General features: G+C 39.9%; 1 protein-coding gene across 14 annotated transcripts in view; it reads left to right on the top strand.

Moving 5' to 3' along the window:
* ROBO2 (roundabout guidance receptor 2) overlaps window positions 1-24,921 on the top strand; it is a 709,977-nt gene that overhangs the window by 55,268 nt on the left and 629,788 nt on the right. For all 14 annotated transcript variants that reach the window (XM_069204134.1, XM_069204124.1, XM_069204131.1 and 11 more), the window contains exon 2: window positions 4,388-4,714. In XM_069204134.1, the coding sequence (XP_069060235.1) occupies window positions 4,388-4,714 (327 nt within the window). The remainder of the gene's footprint in view (window positions 1-4,387; window positions 4,715-24,921) is intronic.

Consider the following 24,921-nt stretch of genomic DNA (forward strand, 5'->3'; position numbering starts at 1 on the left):
GTGTGATCCTGAAATGTACACCCAGTTCAATCTTATAGGTACTTCTATAGAGATGTTTTACTTTTCCCAGAAAAGCAAATAATACCAGAGCACTTGAAGCTCAAAGGAAGGACATTGAATTTGTCTGTTTTCTGTAGAGCTGGACAAATGGAAGAGAGCATCTCTCCATTTTTCTTGATAACGTTATTCGCTATGGGTGTTTTATATTGCACACTATGTAATGATTTTATGCTATTTATATTAAATAGTGGTATATTTGTATACTATATTCTGTGAAATCATTGCCCTTTAACACTGTAGCTGTTTTAGCAATATGTGATTTCGTATCCTTCCATATCTCCAAAGTTGTGTGCAGCTGCTTAAGTCAGATTTGTGTGCAGAAATCAGTGGGATTTCCATACACACAAACAGTCATTACCAAAAGCCCAGAGGGTGTTGGGCCATATTGTCAATGCAGTTTCTTTAAAAGGTATCTGTTTTGCTAGGGGGTGTGGATTGCAAATGCAAATAGTAAATCTGCTTCAGAGAACAGTCCATCAGTGCAGAAATTGCTGAATCTGCCTGGAGGAGAGGAAGGATGGAAGGCCACCAGCAATGAGTACTTTTGTACATCTGTTGTCCTGTCTTAGAGGGTGTTGCCACTGCTTTAGTATTTAGTACCCCGTTATATGTATGTATCATTCATGCTAGATTAAGATATGGAAGCTGCTGATGTTTACAAATGCGAAGCATCCATGACTGAGAAAAGAAGGCCTAATCCTATTTAAGTACTGATCACAGGTACTAGTGCTAGGGACAGAATTAACTTCAGAAGGAGTAAATCCCGGAACAGGTCTGTCAGGGTGCAACTTTCTGACCATTGTTACTCAGTCGATACTCAGCTGTTAACGTAAACACACTGAACAATCAACACTCAAATGTTTTTATCTATACATGGATATCCACTAATGTCCCACTAGAAAGAGGACAAAATGTGTATCAAATTCACAATGATCTACCTTACAGTCACAAAAGCTCATCACTAAACATGTTACCTAAAAGAAACCTTTAAGCTAGGCGTGCATGCTTCCTGCTAGCCATATATTATAAAAAATATAAGTATGGTATAAAGCCACCTCACGCCAACAGATAAACAAGTAAACCATTGTGAATTATGGAAAGCTCGAACTACATAACTCCTAAATTCGATCTCCCAAAGCTAAGGCTCTTCACGTCCACCACAGACGCTACATCTTGAAAGAACCTTGTACTGCACAGAAGTTCCTAAAATATAACAACTATATTTATAATAATGTTCCTCGAGTCCAAAATTAAACCTTCACTTTCTTCTGAACATGTTATCACCTGATCCATGATAGTTTAATTTATCAAGTACCTTTTCCTTTTTAAGTTGTAGGAAAAAACTCTGTTCAGTGTAGCCTATTGACCTGCAATTGAAAGAATGGGTTAGTGTGCCCTACTCTATTTGCATCATCGCTTTGGGTTCACATTTACCTTTATAGACACTTAGTTGATTTACTGTAACTTTCTTAAAGGGTGTGTGTGGGTCTGTTTTTGTTTATTGGGTATACATACAAGACTCACACATTTTATACATTATGACGTTCATACATTTTTGGCATTTAAAGTGAAGATTCAACTTTGAATGTCAGTTGTTCAGATAAAACCCCTTCCCTAAAATAGATCTGTTGAGTGATCCGATGGAAGGTGTCGAATATGTATAGACAAGACTTGCAAATATGTCAAGATATGACCCTTATTATTAATAATGTTACTTATTAGCCTCTGTATTAATAGGTATCTCATGCCATTCTTTCACAGCTGAAATAAAATATCAGAATGATACTGATGTCAAATTTTAAGGTATTAAATAAAATACACAAAACACTCTACATGAGTCGCTCACTTACAATACCATTCATGGTACGGGAGACTATGCATTTGTGCTTGCGGCAGGCAGTGCTTGTGATAATATCAGGGTAGTGAACAGTAAGTAAAACCGGCCTAGACACCGACCTATCAGGTCTGCCCTCTGGGCACTGCCAGACTGCCCTCTAGGCCAGTCCTTCACTGCACATTTTAAATAAAATAAAGCATGTCTTGCAAATGCTCTATAGAGCTTTCGTCAACAAATATAAGATGATGAAAAACTGGATGGATTTGCAGAGACGCCATTTGCAATGCATGAGTTATTTATTAAGGTTATGGGTACAGTACATCACCTCCTCAATGAATAACCCATGACTTCCAGTTCTTGTCACTGCAAATGCTTCCTGCTCCTAAAGACGCATGTTCTGCTGCTAAAAGCATCTGTGTTGTTGTTGAATGGGAATAAAATGTTGCCATTATTGTTATGTTTGACATAAAGAAATGAGTTGTAGATTTTATTCTAATGTAATGCATAGAAAATGCTATCAATGTTTGGAAAAAAGCCTAACTTATACATTATATCTATGTCATGGATACCCCTCTCTCTTAACTATTTAAAAACTGTTCCTCTGGTTACACCCTGTGGGTGTCTTTGAGTTCCTTAACTACGAATTCAGAAGCAGACATTGCTGCTGTTTACATTTCCCTTAGCAGTGTAGGCTCAGTATCAACACCTACAGCATCACTACCAAGTGGCGTACAGAACATAAGCAGCTGCAGTGGGGGTGGTGGGGCTTTCAACAAAAGTATAATCACTGCTTTTTGAACACCTTGTCTGTTATTTACAAGGAAGCACATAAATCACATTTTACCAAAATACCATGAGAGCGATAAGAGGTGGAGGCCGAGATCAGGCAATGAGGCAAAAGTGATAGAGAAAGGGAAAGAGAAATTTTGAAAAAATGGAAAGAAGGTAGAGAGAGGTGGAGGAGCAAAAGTACAGCAGTGAGAACAAGCAGGAGGGAAGTAAAAAGAGGAAGGGTACAAAAGTGAAGAAAAAAGTTCTTAGGAGCAGAACATCCCCTTAGCATCAACTTTTCTCTCCTGAAAGTAGTAATGGTGGTCGGGCTTCCTTGCTTTGCTTACACTATGCCTTTGCGATGTGATCAAAGCGGAGAGTATTTGAAATTTCCTGCCACTCCATTGTTCCCACCCCTAACTCCTGCCCTCGACAATAGTGTTCTGTCTGCCTTCACTCACAAGCATGTCTCCCTGCTCTGGCTTCACAGAAGGCTGTCTTTAGACTGGATACCTGTAACATCATGCCCCCAAAATAGGTTTTCTGTCTGCCTTCACCCACAGGTGCACATCTCCTATGGCTTCCACAGAAAGTCTTTGTTGTACTAGTGAAACTCTGCTCATATTCCACCATTTTCACCCATGGTTGATGCAGCAAGGATCTGTTCCCATGTACAGTGTTGGCTTTACAAACCCACAGTAGAGGTCATCGAAACACTATGACTCAAGAGGCATTAATTCAGGCTTTTCACTATACAGATCACCTCCCAGGGCTCACATGGAGAATTGAGAGGGGAACAAATGCTGCTAGATTCTGCAGGAAACTGGGTCTATAACACCCATTTCACCCGTGTTGACATCAGCCCTAAATAGAAAAGGTAATTCATGAGACATTTTCTTATTAATATATTTAGGTTCAATTTCTGATGAGAATTCAATGACAAAATACCTAATTGTTTTAAACGTTAGGCACTCCCTGTGGCACAGTGTCTAACAGCATGCAATTGTGCAATATTAGATGCATTTTAAAGTATAATAATTTATTGATAATCCATGGTAGTGCATTCCATGAATTTGTCAGCCTGGTTTCATGCAAGCACTGCACACTCTCCTACCTTATAGATTGACAACATAGGCATCTGTGTCAAGAAGCTTCTTCAGCAGTGAAGTACAAGATCTTTACGCTATCAGCTGGCTATTTCATAACAGTATCTGGTGGTCGGTCTTTAATGACACAGTATTACATAGGCAGCTCAACAGACAGTACCGGGTGCTAGTTTCATGGCACAGATTCTTAACAGCACAACAATTCTGAGGTCAAAATTTTCATTCATCTAGTTTCCTGATGGCTGCTATTGTCCTTGCAAAGTGTTTCTCAGAGTGATCTACTCTAATAAAGCAACTGTTCTAAGGATAAGCATTCACACATTGTATTTACCTTGAGTATTGTTTCTTCAAAACATTATTGTGGAGGAGCTGTAAATTAAATCTGTATGTCCAAAGAATGGAGAGAACATGCTTCCTTTCAACAGTGAATTTTGGAGTAATATTATGGTAATTAGAGTGAATGTAGAAGTTACATTTTATTGTTTTGAGGCAAGAAAACAAGTTGCACCTTTTGTTGAAAGAAGCACCCTGGCATGCATGTGACTGACTATCTATGATGTGTAATAGCTGGCTATATTATTTACTAATTCTCTTACTCGCTTTCATTATGTAGGATCTCGTCTCCGCCAAGAAGACTTTCCTCCTCGCATTGTTGAACATCCATCAGATGTGATTGTCTCCAAAGGTGAGCCTACAACCCTCAACTGCAAAGCAGAAGGTAGGCCGACGCCCACCATTGAATGGTATAAAGATGCTGAGAGAGTGGAGACGGACAAAGATGACCCCCGTTCCCACCGGATGCTGTTGCCCAGCGGATCCCTGTTTTTCTTGCGCATTGTGCATGGACGCAGAAGCAAACCTGATGAAGGAAGTTATGTTTGCGCAGCCAGGAACTATCTCGGTGAAGCTGTTAGCCGCAATGCATCTCTGGAAGTAGCATGTAAGTCACTTCATTGTTAATAAGGGAAATTTTAATAGCACGTCTTGCAATGCCAAGTTAGCAGCTTTAGCTTTACAATGCTTTCCTCTGAAATTAGTTTTAACATTACTAAATACATGGTCCATGCTTTTTCACACTAATGTTTAGTGCACTAATGTTTAATTGCATAATTAAAACGGCAATAAAAACATGATCTATACCATGTCGTTCCGCAATTTGCATCTTAAATAAATGTTTGCAGATAGCAATTAAATTCAGATAGAAAACATTTGTATATGTTGTGAAGATGAAAGAGTTGAAGACAAAAAGTGCAATGTAATCTAAAGACATTATTAGTCAACAGAGGACTGAAATGTTCAAACTGAATAAGGGCTTGTTCAGCATCCCAAAACATTAAATTGAACAAATGAAGTCAGAATAAATCCACAACCCCCACCATAAATGATAAAACAAGGGATATTCTGGATATTTGTAACATTGAAGATAATTGGTAGTGCAAGATTAGGAAAAATAGTTCACTGGACGGGCAAAATAATTCAAATAAGATCATTTGCCTCTGTAGAGCTACCTTGATATTAATCATTAAGGCATATTGTTCGAGAATGCAGCAAAGGTTCCAGTAGAGCTGTTACTGAAGAAGGAAATGCATTTCAATCCATTAATACACTGGGAATTTCAGAGACAACAATGTAACAAGAGCACGGCAGTACACATAAATTAGGTATGGGCATAATTCCATACTCCTTGACAAATCAGACATAGCAGTTTAAACACTGCCACTAATTCTTTCTCAGGAGCGAAGATCTCACAGGTTTATGCCAGAGGATGATGCAATCAAGTTTGTCCAAAGCTGTACAGTTTCCCACGAAGTAGCAGAGTAATTGTTTACAGTCACTGTTTCTGTTCATCTGGCCCAAATTGTTCAGTGTAAAACGCTAATCAGTAACAGAACCTAATCCAGATGCAATAAGATTTGGATATCGACTGTCTACCCCACTTCAAAATGTCCGTGGCGAATATGTTTGAAGTATAGATTGCAAAAAATGAAATTATGATACAAGATCCAGGGTATGGTCTATTAAATCTCCCAATCATCACTTCTTTCATTGGGTTGGTCTGTGCTTCAGAGTTGGCCTTTAGACGGAACGATATTCCCGCTCAGCATTGTTTTTCTTTCATTTTTTTTTTTTTTTTTTTTTAATAATGAGCAGAAATATGTGTTTGACTGGATGCTGTAAGACGTTCAAGCCATATTTGATCCTTTCAGTATTTCTTGAAACCATAGATTCTACAGGCCTGGTATCATCCATTTATTCACTAGGGGAACCAGGATTCACCCAGTCTCCCTTACAATTCTGAATTCCTAAATAATTCCCTTAAAAATGCACCTCATATCTCTTTAGGCAAATGTATTTCAACCTTGCTAGGTTGAGCATAGCAGCTGGCAAGCGCTGATTTTCTGATGTGTTGGTATCTATGTGGCCTTTGAACCACACCCTTCACTTTTGCTGGTTCATGGGCTTGCCTTTCAAAAATCCTTAGATGACATTGGTAAATGCTTTATGTTTGTCCTGCCTTAGGGTGATTTTGTTACCCCCCTTGGCGACCAACCCTGTTACATGGATAATTCCATGTTTGCCGGTATGTTTGACTGCGAGTGAACTTCTTTTTCTTTTTGTGTGTCTCCATCACACTCACGATCATGGCGGCCGTGGCGCTTTGAATTGACTTGCTCATGTCAACTGTTTCACTTTACATTTTCAATTTATGTGTCAAGAAAAGTCTAGTTAGGTATTTACAATGCTACTAGCTATAACTCCAGCAAACACAAGACCCATTGCTTTGCAAATGCTTGTTTTTTATTTGCTACGTTCCTATTAACACCACCATTAAAAAACAATTGGTGTCACATTAGGTAGCCATCTTTATTGTGTTTTTTGAATTTACTATCCCATGTATAATAACGCTGTTTTTCATTGTATTCATTTTGACCACTGACCCGTTGACATTCCCACATAAAAGTGGGGCTGTATCATTGTTTTCTGCCTTACTGCTTCATATAAATACTGTTGTTGACACTGTATCCTTTACATTTGACATTACATTACAATACCCTTCCTCATTGCCTTCAACACCATGATAAAATTCCTCTAGTTTTCATATGTGTGCCCTTAACACTCGTTTTAGCGGCTGTCAGCACATTCTAGGTTATCACATTTTGAAGGTAACCTACTTAACTATTTCCCACACCTCTGGTTTTCTTCTTTAATGGCAAGCAACACACTAAACTTGTATTAAAAATTGTACTAGCAACTGGAGACTTAATATTATACCATGTATAATATGAACAAATAGTTTGGGGGTTTAATAGCTCTTCTTTTTGTACTTCTGACTTTTCTGGGCACTGTGGATAATATAATTTATTACCAATTTTTAAAACACAATTTATTGACCTCGCAAGGAAAAAAGGCCTACTTTGCTGGGCTTCTAGGTTATGACTTCAAATCCCCGCAACATTAATTTACCCTGCTGAGCCATCTTGCTAGCTATAGCCAGTTTAAAGGACTCCATTGAAATATAAACTAGTCTGTAGGCCATTTTGTACTGCAAGACAAACTTCCCCCCCCATTTGACGCCCCTGTTTTCCAAAAAAGCCAAATGATATGCCACACAATGCTGGTTATTCGATAACACTGGTTCTCAAATAACACTGAGAGCGTCACTGTTTTTATTCATAGTTGAAAGGTCAAACTATTTGTAAAATCATGAAATGCTCAATGAATAAATTGGATGTAGTATACTGAGTTGGTGAAACCAATGAAACTGAAGACCTTTTATGACCATCTGGCTGCTGAAACGTGGCCATTTGGAGAATTCACACATGGTGCCCAGACAGCAGCTAACATTTCTTAAATAAATATTTATCTTGCGGGTGTAGGCAGCCGAGCCATAGTTTAGGGCCTGGCATTAAACTACAGTTGTACTATGGACACACTCGAGTTAAAGTCTCAAACGCCACAGCTGGTGAGTGGTCACGCATGATCTAAAGGCCTCGTAGCAGATGGTTACAAAGAAAATAAAAGAAGGCTTAGGGGTTGTGTATTTTAAGGCAAGACCATAGAATGGGGCATGTGAGGTAGGAACAAGGCTGAAACGTGTGGCTCTGAATCGTGCACCTGACACCCGATTGTATTACTGTTTTTGTAGCTTTGAAATTTAGCTGACTGAATTATTTCAGTAATCTCTAAAGGGATTAAAGGGAAACACTTGTAGTGACAGAATTAGGTTCTGCTTTGTGTCTGGCTATCGTTTTATTCTGTTTATCTGGGACTAGAAACATCCAGTTTGTTAAAGGAAACCTCTTAGTGACACACTCTTCACCTCCCTACAAAAATAAATATTTATTTGTCATAAGAACAATCTGTTAGAAAAACATTTTATACATATATAGGCTGAGCAGGACATCAAAATGCACAAATCAACATGTTCTAAACAATGTTTAGAAGCCAAATGACCAGAGAACACGATGCCATATAGTTTACCTAGTATATTGGAGATTCACATGTTTTATATCTTTAACAGACACTGTGAGAATGCCCTTTAATTTTCGAAAACAGTGTTTCATTGTTTCCCTGGAGGTATGTTTAGGTGGCTGGAGTGCCTTGACTTGCAGAAGATTAGGTAGTGGCCAGGACTCACTGGGGCAAATGTAATGGCACTGCTACAGATCACAGTGACTAACATGGCTTCATCTTATCCATGCAGGAAGGGATTTCCTTTTAACAACACTGACCTTTTCCCACCTCATTGGCATATTTTAGAGTGCGCCCTCAGTCTGGCTATTGTTTTGTTTGCAAATTAGCTTTTTGGTAGATACTCTATGAATGTATAAAGGAGGCATGCTTGTTAATGTTGGTTGTCATATTAACAATTATTTGCTAACTTTGTTAGATTGGACTTGCTTACTTAGCAAGACCACTCCCTGCAGCTGATGTAGAACATACAGACTTGCAGGGCCAGAGTCACAAGATATGGTCACACCCATGCTTTGGGAAAAATAAATCTTTGGAATAAATGTCTCCCAAATGAGGCGCCATATTTTCTGGGCCTAGTAGGGCTTGACATACAATTGGGAAATACGAGTTGGGGAGGTGCGGGTTGCAAGCGCAGCTCTGATAGGTGCTCTGTGGTGAACACTATACATATTGGCATGCACACACTGCACTTGCGTGCATCAATTCTAAGTGTACATGTGTTCAAGCAAGGAGTCTGTTTATCTCAGGAGCCTCCCTTTTCTTTATCCAAATCTATCTTGAAAACAGCATTTATGTTACAGCATTAATTGTTGAACTGAATGTCTACCATTATGCTAGGGGCATAAATCAACATTCCACTGCTCAGGACGTGCATAAGCAGTAGAGTATGGAGGCTCAAATCTGTAGCCTACTAGACTTCTGCATTACTTTAAGGTAGACTTAGGTTATTTTGTTTCTGCTGTGACTAAATGAGATCAGTGCATACCATATCCATCAGTGAATGAAGGATGCAGTGAGATCAGGAACCCTCCCTCTGTGCAACCAGCCCTGTGTCTAGTCAGAAAACCTGGAAGTATGGTACCCACACTCTGGACCCTTTTGTACCACATGTGGTCAACTGGATGAACTTTCATTCTATTTCATAGGTCTACCAAGCTGTTGATCAATGCATGGCTGAACATATAAAATTTGCATGCAATACTTTTCTACATGTTCTTTGAAGACAAAAGCATTATCAGCTTAAGCACTATCATCTGTTAGACTTAATGGAATCAGGTTCTAGTTTAAATGTCTATCAAAATGGGCAATTCATCCGATCACTCTTCATTCAAAAGAAATATACTTTCATAACGTTTCTAATAGTAAAAAAATCTGCTTCAGCGCATGTCGCCTCAGGTTACCTGTCAAAGTTACCTCTGTAGAAATGTCCAGAGTATGGCCTTCACTCGCCCCTTCACTAGTAGCCTTTCAACTGCTCTTCTCTCTCTCTCTCTCCCTCTCTCTCTCTCTCTCTGTATATATATATATATATATATATATATATATATATATATAATAACGTGGCTCTTGTTTGTGTAAATAACGTGCCATTTCAGACAAGTGTACCAACAAATACAGATTCGCACATTTAATACTGCAGTGTAAACTTGTTCTTACCACAGCAGAGTATAAATGGCTTGAGAAAAAAAAATGACTCATGCCTCCTAGGTTCCATTGTAGAATCACTTTACATAAGAAATCATCGAGGGCGGTATTCACAAGGCCTGGCAGTTGTGATTCTATCTTAATTTTTATTTGGGGTATTCACATCCATATATATTTGTTGGCTTCAAAATAGTTATTAAATTGTTCGGTTGGCAAGCACAGGGCTCAACTGGAAAATCTGAAAGCATGTCTTAGCATACTCTTTTATGGAGTTATATCAGTGCAGTGTTTCTTTTATGTACTTGCTCCAGTGTTGCTTTTGTAACGATACAGAAGACACATACTGGCTTATTGAATCATCCTGCTTTTATTCCTCTGGCAAATGTGTTTAATAATCTCATTGTGCAGGTTGAAATGCTGCAATACCTGAAACTAGTCATAGTTGATAAATGCAAACCATGAATGCCCTTTTTGATCAGAGACTGCCTGTCCTAAGTGTAAAATAGAAATATTGTACAAGAACTTTATTCTTCCTTTTAAAAACTTTGGGACACTTTCATGAAAGTGTCCCTGAAAAAGTCTTAAATATACGCTTTCAGGGATATGTCCAATTTCTGTGGGAATTTCAAAAAGTTCCAAAAATACTGCTGGGAACTGTCACTGTCAAACACTCTTGTAGAATTTCGTATTCATATAACAATTCACAAATGTATATTTGAACAGTTCTACATGTAGAAAACGTGATATGCAGGAGCACATGGACGTTTACACGTTTTTTTCTTTCCTTCAGTCCTGTCGAGGGTCAGGTTGAGAATGGAGAATATATATAATCCTAAATCATTGGGCTAACACGGTGCTTTGTGAGAAGGATGCTTCACCCCTGTACGTTTTGTGAAAATGGTGCAAAGGGTTCACTTTAAGTGATTGGTGTTATGGTGTTCAGAGGTGTTTTTGTGCGTGTTCCTGCATGTACCTTGTATGTTAAAAATTGTTTAAACATATATGTCTTAAATCATTTTTTTAAGTTACCTATTGATCTGACATTCCTTTGTGCAAAGCAATCAATGGATTTCCTACATTGTCTGAATTTAAATACCCCCCTGAATATCAGTGAAACATAAACCTCACCAAACCATCTTTTTCCATGAAAAAGTATCAGTACAGAAATTGACATTAGTCAATAAGGTTGAGTTCTCTTTCCAAAACGCATGATGCCCCGTGAAAGTGGCATAAAGGGCAGGGGTGACTCTTCCTGCATACTGAGACAGCCACTCATCTACAGCCGCCACAGTCTCTGGGCGTCCCTTGAGATGGCAGTTCCAGGCCCAGGTGTTAAATATGTGACAGCAGCTTGATCTATCGACCGGTGCAAGAGGGGGCTCTGGCCTAAATGAAAATTCATGAAAAATTGATGAAGTGCCCAGATAATTTTTTCCTTTTTTCAGAGCTGTTCCTGTGCGTCAAGGGGCGATTAAATAAGGTGCTGAATGCTTTCCAGCCAAAGAGCTGATGGTTCAACAGTCTTGGGTCATCGATGAAACCTTTTTTCTCGTTTTTCTGATTTTCTACTTTCAAAAGCCAACACAAGGTCTTGAAATATTAACTGGGATTTACCTTGTTTTTGTGCAGTGTAAACACGCAGAAGTAGATTCTGACTTGGCTTATAAAGAAGTAACTACATCAGCTTCGTAATTAAATTCCAGATCTTGGAAGCCAGATTGAATTCTGTGACTGCGCAGCACAGTCTGCCCTCAGATATGGAGGCAGGGGCCTGAACTGTGATAATCGGGTAAAAGAGAAACCGCTGCATTATTTATAGGTCACCTATTGCTGGATTACCAAATTTAGGACCTTGGCCAAATATAATGATCATAGTTAGTCTAAATACAAACCAAATTGATGCCGTATGTTCTAAATACAAGAGGTTACAGTAGTAGATATGGCTACCGAGAAGGGTCATAGGTATTTTTCTCACAAGCCACTTTATGCCAGAAAGGATTTTTTGACAGTTTCCTTCCTTTTTAGGTCGTACATAGCAGCACGCAAACGCTGCTTTTCTGACGTGTTGGTATGTATTGGGGCTTTTAACTGAACCCACCGCACGTCCAATACTATCACTTGTTCATGGGCTTGCCTTAAAAAAACTCTTTCTTTTCATTGGTAACTGCTTTACATTTGTCCCTCCTTAGGTGGTTTTTGTTAGCGCTTGGCCATCGACCCCTTTACATGGATAATTGCACTTTTGCCAATAACTTTGACTACGAGCGAACTTCTTTTTCCTTTTGTCTCTCTCTTCGTCCTCACGGCGGCACTTTGAATTGGCTCACTATGTCAAAAGAAAAGTCCAGTTAAGAATTTACAGTGCTAATAGCTCTACCTCGAGCAAACGCGAGACCCATTGCATTGCAAATGCTTGTTTACTTTGAGTAAGGGATGATGTGCATAAAAGCAAGATACACCATGCTGGGATAGTTCACTGTTTCCCCTGAGGACTGCTAGGTTCCTGTTCTGCAATCGCTAATGTGCAATGTTTGCAGATCCTTTTCTATCAGTTCCAGTGGAAATGTCATTCTTCGCTTCCTCCACTTTTTGCGACTTTGTGGATTTTAATTATTTCTGATTTCTGGTTTTTTTCCAAACGTGATTAAACCATTTATTTTCGTAATTTCAAATTTTACGACAGCCAATGTTCTAGATGTAGGACACATTTTTATCTTAAGTGTTACATATTGGTGTGTTTTTTTTAATTAAGAAAATTTCATTTATGACTACTGGTGTGTTTTGATGCTGAAGGGGAAGATATAAATATGTCACTTCGGTGTCTTCCAGTAAAAATGTGTTGAGACATCACACCAGCCTCCCTCGGGGTGTATATTTATAAACATGAAACCTGGCATAGTGCTGTTCCCTCCTCTTACAGATAACCCGAGAAAATTAGTCTTTTTCACAGATTTACAACATCAGTTCCGGGATGGGGATGGAGCTGTGCCGTAAATAAACTGACTTTCTAGCATCAGTCATTTAGTGGAAAAAGAACTAAGAGCCATATGTACAAACACATTTTCCCATAGACAGAGAATGAGTAAAAACCCTTTGATACATCTGGCCCTAAGTCTTTCAATGTGAATAGCGTGTCATTAGGCACAGTTGGTTGAAACAAGTGCTCAATAGTATGGTCTCTGAAATGTGTATTATATTATCATACTTCTTCCTTGTGTTATTGATTTTTTAAATTATTGTAGTATCACACTTGTGTTTTGTAATAGCAGAGTCTGGAGATAAATCCAAACTGGGAGATATTTGCTGGGTATAAATAGTATTAGAGAACTTGTCTCAAACTGTATTGCTTCTTGGTATTTAATATAATTAATTACTAACATTCCATTTGGAATATCCACACAATGACCATTATAATGTAAGCTAGTAATATTTAACATGGGGCTATTCTCCGTGTAGCCTGAATGCCAATGCCTAGACTTTTAGCAGGGCAATCTCTTCTTTTTGCTATTCCAAAGTCAACAAACTGAGTTCTTTTAATTTGGGAAACACTAGCCTGCATCTACAGCACTACTGAAGGTAAAAATGTAATGTTTTAAGTGCTTGGGAAAATAGTTATTCTTATTATGATTATTGAATGCCAGAGTCGGGCACAGCTGTAAGTAGTGGGGCATGTGCAGTGGCATCCTCTTTGGCCTGGGAGTCCTCTGCATTCTATTTCTGGCTGACGTTTACTAGGAATCCTGGAGGTACGGGTTCTTTGTCCTTGCTTGTATTGGGACCCGTGCTCCCTCGCTACACATTGACTTCACTTTGCACCATTGCCTCTTATTTAGATGTGCCACTGCATACCTTTGAGCATGGTGGAGATGGCCTTCTCAGCATGGCTGCCACCCTCTATCAGTTTGAAGAGGAAGTTTGATGATGCCGAATGTAAAGGCCATCAATAAGCACAGAAGCAGGCAAGCTAAAATATAGGTAAATGCGAAGTCCTCTAAAGGATGGACATGGCCTTCTCCATTAAACAGAATCGCAAAGCTGTAAACAGGCCAGTATTTAGAACTGGGAGGTCATCAACCTCTTCTTCATTGCCTAGCAATAACGAGTAGTTGCTGATGATCAAATTCTTATTATGATAAGATATTTATTATGATACAGAAAATTATTATATCATTTCTCTCATCTACAGATAATGCATGTTGTTTTGTTTATCCGTGTTATTTCTCAGATCCTGGACAGCCCTAGTCTCTTGTAAATGTGGCAACTTAGACACCTTTCAATGTTGAATTGCAAACACAAATTTCATAAATGTCAGTGTTATTCAGTTCTTGCCAGTAGGGATTTGGTTATTCAGTCTTGTCTTATGTTGGCCAAATAATAGCACCCTCATGCAGTATACAGTACCAACAAATATGCTGAACTGTTCTTTGGTGTCTCTGCCTGCTCTTCAACAACCTACAACCCGTTATAACCAAGAGACCTTACAAACATGGAAATGCAAATTCGTGAAATATAAGTTGAATACCAAGTACATATTTTCCTGTTCTTATTAAGCAGTCTCAGTGGAAAACTAAAATCACGAGGGAATGTCCTCTCATAATTTCACATTCCCTCACTTTAACTTTCCTGTACCTCTCTGCCACACTCCAGTCCAAAAGAGTTTTCTATTACCTATTGCTTAGTAACATATTGTTAATACTAAGGCTCATTTATGAAACCTCTTATTTTAATCACCTTTGTGTTGAGGTGATGTTGCTTTTTTTACCTCTTACCAGGGGTGTTGATGCTATAATATTGATGTCTAAGTGGCTACATTTTCAAATACTAATTTGTTTATGCTTTCTTTGAATACTTTAAACTTCCTAGTACATTTGTAATTATTAAATTATATAACTTTATGATGCAAATCATACTTACTGTGTTAAAACCACACGCACAAAAATCCACAAGACTGTAAAACCCTTAGAACATATAGGGGGTCACCGCCAGGGGTAATGTAGCGTCCGTACCGCCAACAGGCTGGCGGTACGGAGGCCCTTATTACGACCGCGGCGGTAGCGCTGCGGTCGCACCGCCGGGGCCGGCGGTTTCCCGCCGTTTTAGCCCCGGCGGTGATAATCCTCCAGGGCAGCGCTGCAAGCAGCGCTGCCCTGGGGATTATGACACCCCTACCGCCAGCCTGTTTCTGGCGGTTTGCACCGCCAGGAAGAGGCTGGCGGTAAGGGGTGTCCTGGGGCCCCTGGGGGCCCCTGCACTGCCCATGCACTGGCATGGGCAGTGCAGGGCCCCCCGAACAGGGCCCCGGCCAGCTTTTCACTGTCTGCATAGCAACTGCACCCGTCGCACGGCCGCAACACCGCCGGCTCCATTAGGAGCCGGCTCATACGTTGCGGCCTCATCCCCGCCGGCCCAGCGGGAATGTCGTAATGGGGGCCACGGGAGTGCGGCCGCATTGGCGGCCGCACAGCGGTTACTGCCAGTGTCGTAATGACCCCCTTAGTAACTTGCAAAGAAAATACTATTGAGTTGTTTTTGATTGGGCCTTCATATTCGTTATTGACAAAAGTTAGCTATTGATTGTGTGACAGAATGTTGAACAATGTAGGTCTGGCATCATAACCGCTGATACACTGACAGCATCTGTCAAGTGTGAACTGTGTTCAAGGAAAGGTTAGAAAAAACAGACCGATAGGTTTGCTGTATTTTTGTAACTCGCCAATAATATATAATTAATCAGAGGAATTGCTTCAATTTTGGTGTCAGATTTCACCATAAACCGCAATTGGAGTTCATGCTGACAGTCTTATAAATCAGCACAGCACAGTCTGTAATTTATTTGATCACTCTTTCTATTAAATGACTGTGAAGCAAATGCAAATCCCTTCCTGTATTGATTAGATTGTTTTTTCTGATGCTTAGTTATTCAATGGAATCTTAATCATGTATTTTGCAATAGTTTCATATTTGCCTCCCCACTATGAACTATTGTATACCTGCTTGCGATTTGGATGACTTTGGAAAATCACATAAGGAACATAAGGTAAGCGTGAAACACAGAACACCAGTTCTTTTACTGTATTCTGAGGCGACTAAACTCATAGTAATGTGTTCTATGATTTATATGCAACAGATGCCCATTGTTGTGCAATCTGTATTTTGGAATCTGCTCTGGGTGTTATGATCACTACCATATCCACCATCAAGCCACAAATAAGGGAGGCAATAATTGTGATGCAGAGCTAATAAGAGATTCTGTTGTAGTGTGCTGCACTGCAAGTAGTACAATGTCCCTTTCATAATGGAGGTAACCATTGAAGTGGCCACCACCTTTTTGCATTGTGCCAGCAGGAAATCATTTACTAAAAAATTTCTTTATTTTTTTTAACAAACATATACATTCATTCTTCCTTGACAGAGATAAAAACATTAATTTGAGGTGTTTTTCTTTGTTTTATCTTTGAATCCGTTTTCTATCATTTTGTAAATGTGAATATCCTCTCTAAATATGGGCTTTGGTGACCAACAATTGAGGGGAAAGTTATATTTTTCATATAGCTGGAGGCATTTGAACACAGCTTGTTTTCCATCTCTAAAATGGATAGAAAATGAAGAATGGCCCAGTTTGCATGGGCTATGCCTCATGCATCATAGCCATGTGACCGTATTGGGTCACAGACGTACCCCTGGCCCTCTAATTCTGTTTTGTTTAAATGGGCACTGAATACCACCCGTGGTAACCAGTCATTGTTGACTTGCTTTTTTCAGCGTGAGCCTACGAGAGCATGCGCTAACACATGTGACTCGCTTGCGAGACACCTATGTTGACAAAAATAGGTTTTGAGACCTCCCATTGCTTAACATTTGATAGCTTGCCTGGCACTCTTCTTTACAGCCTGGCATTATTTATTTTCCACTCTGCAGAGCAGAGACCACACACTGATTGGTTCAACGTAATCAGTGCACATCCACTGCTCCCGATGTGACTGAGGTACTATATTGATCTCTTTAACTTCTAGTGTCCTGCCGGTAGGCGTGTGACTGGCAAAAACGTGTCCAGCAGGGCATATAAAATTGCAAAGTTTTTTTTTCTATAGTCAACTTTCTTTTATTTCGCCAAGTCTTTTCTTCTCCCTTTGCAATCATGTTTTGTTTTTGCTTGTGAGCACTGTTCTCAAATGCTGATGATTATCTTGTACTAAATATTGCAACACAACATTATTTCTTCATGTGTATTTTCTGAAACTGTTTTAACACATAATCGTGCAGTACGCTCGAATCCAATCAACGTCAGTCCAACCCACTCAATCCCAATCATCCCAAACCTATCCAATCCTCCCCACTCCACCCCAGTTCAATCAAACTCTCCCCAATCCAAACCACTCACCCCAATCGAGTCCACTCCAATGCTTCAAACCCACCCCACAAAAGTCCAAAACAATCTGCTCCAATGTAAAACAATCTGACCTACTCCACTTCAAAACAATCAGCTGCACTCCAGTCTGCCCCACTCCAGTCTGCCTCACTCCACTCCAATCCAAAATAATGTTCCCCACATCCATTCAAAACAATCTGCCTCACTTTAATCTAAAACAATCTGCGTCACTCCAATCTAAAATGATCTGCCCCACTCCAATCCAAAACAATCTCCCTCACCCCAGACCAACCTGCCTCACTCCAGAAGAATCTGCCCCACTCCAGTCCAAAACAATCTGCCCCACTCCAGTCTAAAACAATCTGCCCAATTCCAAACCAAAACAATCTGTCACATTTCAACCTCCCCCACTCCAATCCAGAACAATCTGCCCCACTCCAGCCTGCCCCACTCCAATCCCAAAACAATCTGCCTTACTCCAATCCACAACAATCTTCCCCAATCCAACCCAGAACAATCTGCCCTACTCCAATTCAAAATAATCTACCCAACTCCAGTCCAAAACAATCTGTCCCACTCCAATCTGCCCCTCTACCGTCTGCCCCACTCCAAACAAAAACAATTCACCCCACAGTTATTCACCCCACCAATCCATTCCACCCACTCAAATCCATTCCACCCAACTCCAATTCACTGCAACACAGTTCTCCTCACTCCTGTCCAATCCACCCACCCGGTCCATCCAGTCCACCTTAATCCATTCCACTTCAAACCACCCACTCCAAACTACCTTAATCCATCCCACTCCAGTCCAATCTACCTCACCCCACTCCAGTCCATACTATCATAATCCATCCCACTCAAATCCCGTCCAATCCACCAGATCCAGTCCACTTCAATCAAATTCACCCACTCCCAAAATTCCACCCCATTCCAGTCCAATTCACCACACACAATACACCCTACCCCACTCCAGTCCACCCTACTCCAATCCACCCCACCCTACTTTAATCCCCCACCCCAATCCACTTCAGTCCAATCCACCTCAATCACATTCACACCACCCTGGTCCAGTCCACCCAATCCAATCCACCCCAACCCACCCCACCTAAATCCAATCCATTTTACATCATTCCAGTCCACACCACTCCAATCCACCCCACATCACCCTTATTCAATTCCCCACCCACTCCTATCCAGTCCACCCCATGCACTCCATCCCACTCCAATTCACCCCACTCCAATCTAGTCCACCTCACTCTACTCCAATCCATCCCAGTTCTGTCCACCCTACTCTTTCCAATCAATTCATTCCAATTTACCCCCACTCCGTTCCAATCCACCATTCTCCAGTCCACCCCATTCCAGTTCAATCCACCCTACTCCAGTCCAATCCAATCCACCCCACTGTAGTCCACCTGACACACTCCACTCCACCCCACTCCAGTCTTCCCCAGTCCAATCCACCCCAGTCCAATCCACCCCAGTCCTATCAATCCAATCCACCCACACTAATATAATCTACCCCAACTCACCTCACCTCACCCCATTTCAATCCACTCAAATTCAATCCACCTCATCTAGTCTACCCACTCCAGTCCACCCCAGTCCGTCCGCCCCACTTCATTCACCCCAATCCAGTCTACCCCACTCTATTCCAATCCAATCCACCCCACTACCTCAATCCACACTAACCCAATCCACACTATTCTACCCTACCCACTTTATGCCACTTCACTCTATGACAATGCAGTCTACGACACTCTGTGCCACTGAACCACTCAACTCTACTCCCCTCAACTCTATGGCACTCTACTCCCCCACTCCACTCTCCAAAACTCTACGCCAACAAATCCACTCTACAGCAGTCCATGCCACCACTTTTTAGCCATGCTGAGCAGCTACCACACTTTTGTACACATGGCAAATATACATTGTGCAAGCCAGTAGCTGTTGTCTAGGGGAGACCCATTTTCTTTGCAAATGCTTGTTTACCAATTGAGTGGAGTTTGTATGAGCATGAGTGATCAAAGAGAACGATCCCCAAATTTTACATGTTTCATTCCTTCTAAATTGATCCTGCCAGTGATGTGATGATTTTCTCATTTTTAAATATTTTAAGGATATTGAGCCACCTTGCTTGCTAATAATATTTGCAGCCAATTAACCCAAGTTAAAATAATAGTTTGTGCTCACAGCTACTGATAATGTGCTCACAAAACATATTTATAAAGCTGTTTTTAGATTTTGACAATATTATTGAAAATAGCTGGATGTAGGTTACTGAATGAACACAACAATGAATCTGAGATACTCAGCAAGAACAGGAAACCAACAGAGACAAGGTGAAATGGCTGGCTGGAACACCTGCATTTTAACAATCACTCCATTGATTTTTGAAATAATACATAACTTACTTTGTATGCAAACAAATAAAAGTAACGGGTTAGCAGTACTTAAGCTCTATAGATTATGTGCATAGAGTTAATAAATGCAACAGTACTGAATTCAGTGACTTCAGGTGTATGAAAGGCTGTGGTGGATGTGCTGGTAATTTGCATAGATACAAGCAGTAAACTCTTATCTCACTGAGCTATTTAGCCGACTTTTGGCACGAGAAGCTCAGAGGCTTTCATAGGATTCTCAACATAGCAGACGCAGAAAATGCCCTTAGATGTGTTCAGCCTTTGCTAGAGATGCCTTGGAGATGGTATACCCTAAGGATGTGACTGAAATAGGAGAATGCAGGAAGTGGTGTTCAGATGGGTGATGGTAAATGTTCAGTTACTTACTGGTAATCTTCATTACCCCGATTAGGGATCCTCCTCCTCCCAGTCCTCTTTAGTAGCGACCAGGATGAGGAGGATCACATGAGGGAGTAATGATGTCCTCCTGCCTGACTTCTTCTTTTAAAGCTGGGGTTTGCTGGAAACCAATGGTGTTGCTTCATGTGATGGCTACATAATGGCTTTGAACATGTAACAATGCCCTGATATTGTACTAATCCACAAAACCAATTGTTTGTGTGTATTCAACACACACACAACACACCCGCATATACACACATCTGATGTTTGATATAATTCTGATTCATGCAAAATCATCGAAAATTAACTGATATGTAAATTAGGCTAACAAAATCCTTTCCTTACAATATTTAAAACATATCCGAGAGGTTAAGTACAAAGCCAAATAAATCCATTTAGCTTCTCATACTCTAATCGTCACCGTTTGTAGGAGCTCATGATTTTCACAGTCAGACACATTTTAGAGCTTATCATTACACCTACCCATCTCGCACGAACAAAAAACACATACATTCAACGGCCCACTCTTTTTCTGAAGCACAATTCTGCTACTAAAAGTAATATTTTCAGCATCACTTTCAGGCTCCCATACAATCCAAAACACAACTTTCAAACGCTATGGCTTTCTACCTCCTAGTTCTGCAGTAGGGCTTGAGTTGGAAGATTGGGTTAAAGAATGAGGCACAAGCTTCGGCCCTCTTTCGCTCCTTCTCAAATCTCAGCAGGGCTGGGATGGAATCAGTCATACCAGAACAGTGCCTCCTAAAGGACGTAGGTCTCGAATAGAATCCTCTACGTGTTAGGCTTATGTTTGAGACTCACATGCCAAATTGATAATAATTATTTCAGCGGTCAGCTGAAAAAGAATGAACTATGTATTGCTGTATTCGTGTTTTGTCATGGCCCACATGGCTGTTAGAGTAAATGCCAAAGTCTTTCTCATTGAGACGAATAAAAAAAGCCTACAAAGGAATGGTAAGTTCACAGAATGTTTAGGTAAGCACATCTCCATTTTAAATTGTTCTGCAAGCATGTTTGATTGAAGTGATGTTGATCATTAAATATTGCGAAAAATGTAAATCAAGGCACTAAATTTCATTTTTAGATGACTATCTATTTATGTTCAGTCCACAAGATGACAATTTCACACACACATGAATTTTTTATTTCAAACTTTCATGCGTATCGCATTTTGGATTTATTTTGCAATATTTAGAACTGGGCCAACAATGGTCTTCTCCAAACTTTGAAACTATTTAGCAACCTGGCCATCCATTGTGTTCAAATTTAAGTAATTTCAAGGTACTTAGTGCATGCAACAAAAAGTAATGGTTTAAAGCTATGAAAAAATCTTTTTAATCTGTTTCTCTTTTGATCCTCCAAAGACGTGTAATTGGTCGAGAGACTTTAGTAAAGATATTCTGCAATTATTTTAATATTCAAAGATAGTGAATACAACTGCAGATACAAGTGCATCAATGAGTGAAGGCCTTCGCATTACTAGATGTTAAGTGGTTTGTGAATTCCTGTGTTTTTTTATATAAGAAAAATATGAATTCAAGAAACAGAATACCTTGCATGTGAATTTAGTGCATGAAGTGAAACGAGGTTGAGCCTCTCAATAAAATTAAACATGTCACCAGCATATAGTTCCTTGTCTTGACTACCTGTAACAAGCTACACAAATAATCACACAATGCACATCTTTTAGAAAATTAATTGGGAAAGAAATAGTGGTAAAAAGCATTAGAAGAGCCTACAGATGAAGGTATGGTTATATTTGGTGTATTTACCTGCAGGGGTTTTGATATATATTTATTTAGCATATACTGATATATATTTATTTAGCAAATACAGGCCCTGAATCTGATTATGTTGGAGGCGCACGTACTAGTTATCACACCCAATATAAGTTGACACTTTGAGTTCAATATTTTTTTTTTTTTTTTTTTTTTTTTAAAGCCACTATTACGAGCTTCTTGGGAATAAGCTGCATATTTTGGTGCTTTAAGTACCTACATCTACCTGTTTAACCTGCCGAGATTTAATTGAAGCAAAGGTATTCAATGAACCTGGTAGTTTTTGGGTATAGTAAAATATACCAAACATGAAATTCCAACCTCTGAACAAACAATGGGTCTGTTTAAAGGTTGGAAAACTCTGACTCACTTATAATTAATTAGGGCATCAGACTTGGTGTGAAAAGTGATCAAACACCATAGACATGAAATTACTTGCGTGTCTTCAAAATGATGGTAGAAATAAAGCCATATCTGTGTGGTAGAGTGTGTATATACAGACCATTGCATGGGTTTACCAGTGTGACAATAAGGAGGATTTTGCTTTTATGAAGCGCAACACAACGTTTAGCAAAAGTATTGTCCTCAGCTCGTGACTGCAACCTGGCATTCCGTTGGAAATCTCGTAACACTTTATATAATTTAATTGGATAAATAATGTGGCCCATACCTTGTGATACGGTGTGTGGGTACCAGTGACCCTATGTAACTTATAGATGCAGCAATGCTTATGTGTGAAAAACAACTCTGATTCCAGATTGGACTCTTAAAGAAGGACATTGATCATTGTCTGAGAGACATGGGGAGCACAATTCTTCAGTTTATTCAGCAAATTGTGTAGAGCATAAGGTATGAAAGAAGTGCCAGCATCTGCACAATATTACACATTTTTCGCACTACTTTTCAGGGAAATAATACACGTTTTTAACAAAAGGGAGCATTCCTATTTTTTCAGCAATGTCTATTGAATGGTTCCGCTTGTAGGGGACAAAATGGATTCGGGTAAGGGAAATTCCCTACTTTAAAAAAATCGCAATAATGCTTTATGAGTAGTGGGAGAACTTCTGAATTAGTATGTACATTGTTTTATCTTTATTGATTCCAGCTTTGAGTACATTCCTCCTTTACACGGTTAAGGCAATCCCTCTTTTACCAAGGTGTATCTCAATTGCAATAATTGCATATTTTCAAGGACAGAAAATACAATATTGTTTTGTTGCACTCTTATTAAAACCGTTTTCTCTGATAATCTTGCCTACCACTGATTCTGACATCTGGTCTCTAAACTTAGTTTAGTTGTACCTTGCTTCCTAAATACCATTAAATTGTGTTGGCATCAAACAAAAGTTCAAGTCTCCCTTGTGCTTTCATTCTGAAATAATTTGACAGATTGTTAGGAGAGACAACTTTTTATCTTGTGCTGAAGTTTTTCTGTTCCTAGTGGGGTTAAGAATTTTATCAACTGCTGCTACCTTTTTTTGCATCATTACTTTTTAACATTGTTATAACTTTGACTCTAGTCTTGTTATAAAGTTATTTTAAATTAAATATTTTCAAGGTTTGAAACAAAAATAATAGTCATTATGTAAAAGCTGTTTATCAATCTATAGGTGTGCTGCAGTGCATAATAATATTAAATGCAAGCAGTGGTGGTCACCGCAAGTCTCAAGGGGAGGGGTAGGGGGAAGAGAACAGAGGGGGGTGGAATAAAGAATAAAATAAACTTACCTTACCGCTGCCTCTGTCTCCTGCCGCCTCACGCTCCTCTTCCCTCCATGGGGTGTCCTGACGTTCACTGGGACACCAGCACAGGCTCCACAACAATCCTGGCTCTGCTTTCGTGCCAAACATAGCATGGAAGCAGTGCCAGGATTGGTCTGAGTGGCAGTCACAACTGCTCAGACAGTGCAGTGGGGTCTGTGCAGTTTCTCCAGCTCGGCTGTTAAACACAGCCGGGCTGGAGAAACCAGAGTGCGCATGTGTGTTTTTCCGGCCTGAGATGGCTGTCCAAACACATGCGCCCTTAAGTCAACACTCTCTCCTCCCCCCACCTCCTGTTGCCTGGCCCCACCGCTCCCTGTACTGCTGGCTGAGCCAGCAGATTAAAAATAAAACAATAGTGCAACTATTGTTTCATTTTTCATCTCCTGGCTCTTGGCCAGGGGGGCGATGCTCCTTTGCCATAGCGAAGGAGCCACCCCTGACTGCAGGCAAAATAGTTGCTAAGAGTAAGACTTAAGGGAAGTCAGAAAAGTCTGCTTCCATGGCAGTTAGTGTGGCCCACATATTGAATAACTTGAAGATGATCCTACTTGTTTTGACTGGCAGCAGAGAATGAATGGAATGGGAAACTGACTGCCTCTAGCCAATAGTATATTCTACTACAAAAACATGACACTTGTATGAACTACAAGTACTCATCATATGCATTTCTTTTGCATTTTTAGTCAGTATGTGTTGCTTTGTTAAAACTGTTGTTCCTCTACCTTAGTAAATTCTGTGCTTCTGAATTAAAATATAAGATTAGAACACATTGGCTTACCTAATTTAATGGAAGTATATCATTTGTTTAAATGTAGACTTTCTAGGTAGCATCTTGATCATGAATGTCGAACTATTAATTAATAGCAACCAGTTTGCAAATATTTGTGCAAATAGAGTTTCCGCCTGTGTAATCACAAGTATGGGGAAAGTGTTTTGATTTATATTTAAGCTCTTCCACTGATTGACATTTTCACCCCCAGGAAAGGAAGCTTTAAATTAGATGTAAATGTTATGGATTTAATCATCTGGTATCAAGCTGGCTTTATACAGAGATGGGACACATCCAACAATTTGGAGGCCATCTTGGTTCTGATTGGATAGTTGCTCCGCTTAAAGGCAGCCTTGTATGTCAGCTTTGTATTCTTGAGGGATGCTTTGTTCTGTGTTGACACAATTCCCATATGGTTCAGACTTGCACACTTATTAAGGGGCATTGAAGCATATTATCACAATACAGATTAAAATGGGGAATAATAGCTTCCTTTTGCAAAACATTTGCCACGTCTCA

The sequence above is a fragment of the Pleurodeles waltl genome, chromosome 8, assembly GCF_031143425.1.
Source record: "Pleurodeles waltl isolate 20211129_DDA chromosome 8, aPleWal1.hap1.20221129, whole genome shotgun sequence".
Classification (NCBI taxonomy): domain Eukaryota; kingdom Metazoa; phylum Chordata; class Amphibia; order Caudata; family Salamandridae; genus Pleurodeles; species Pleurodeles waltl.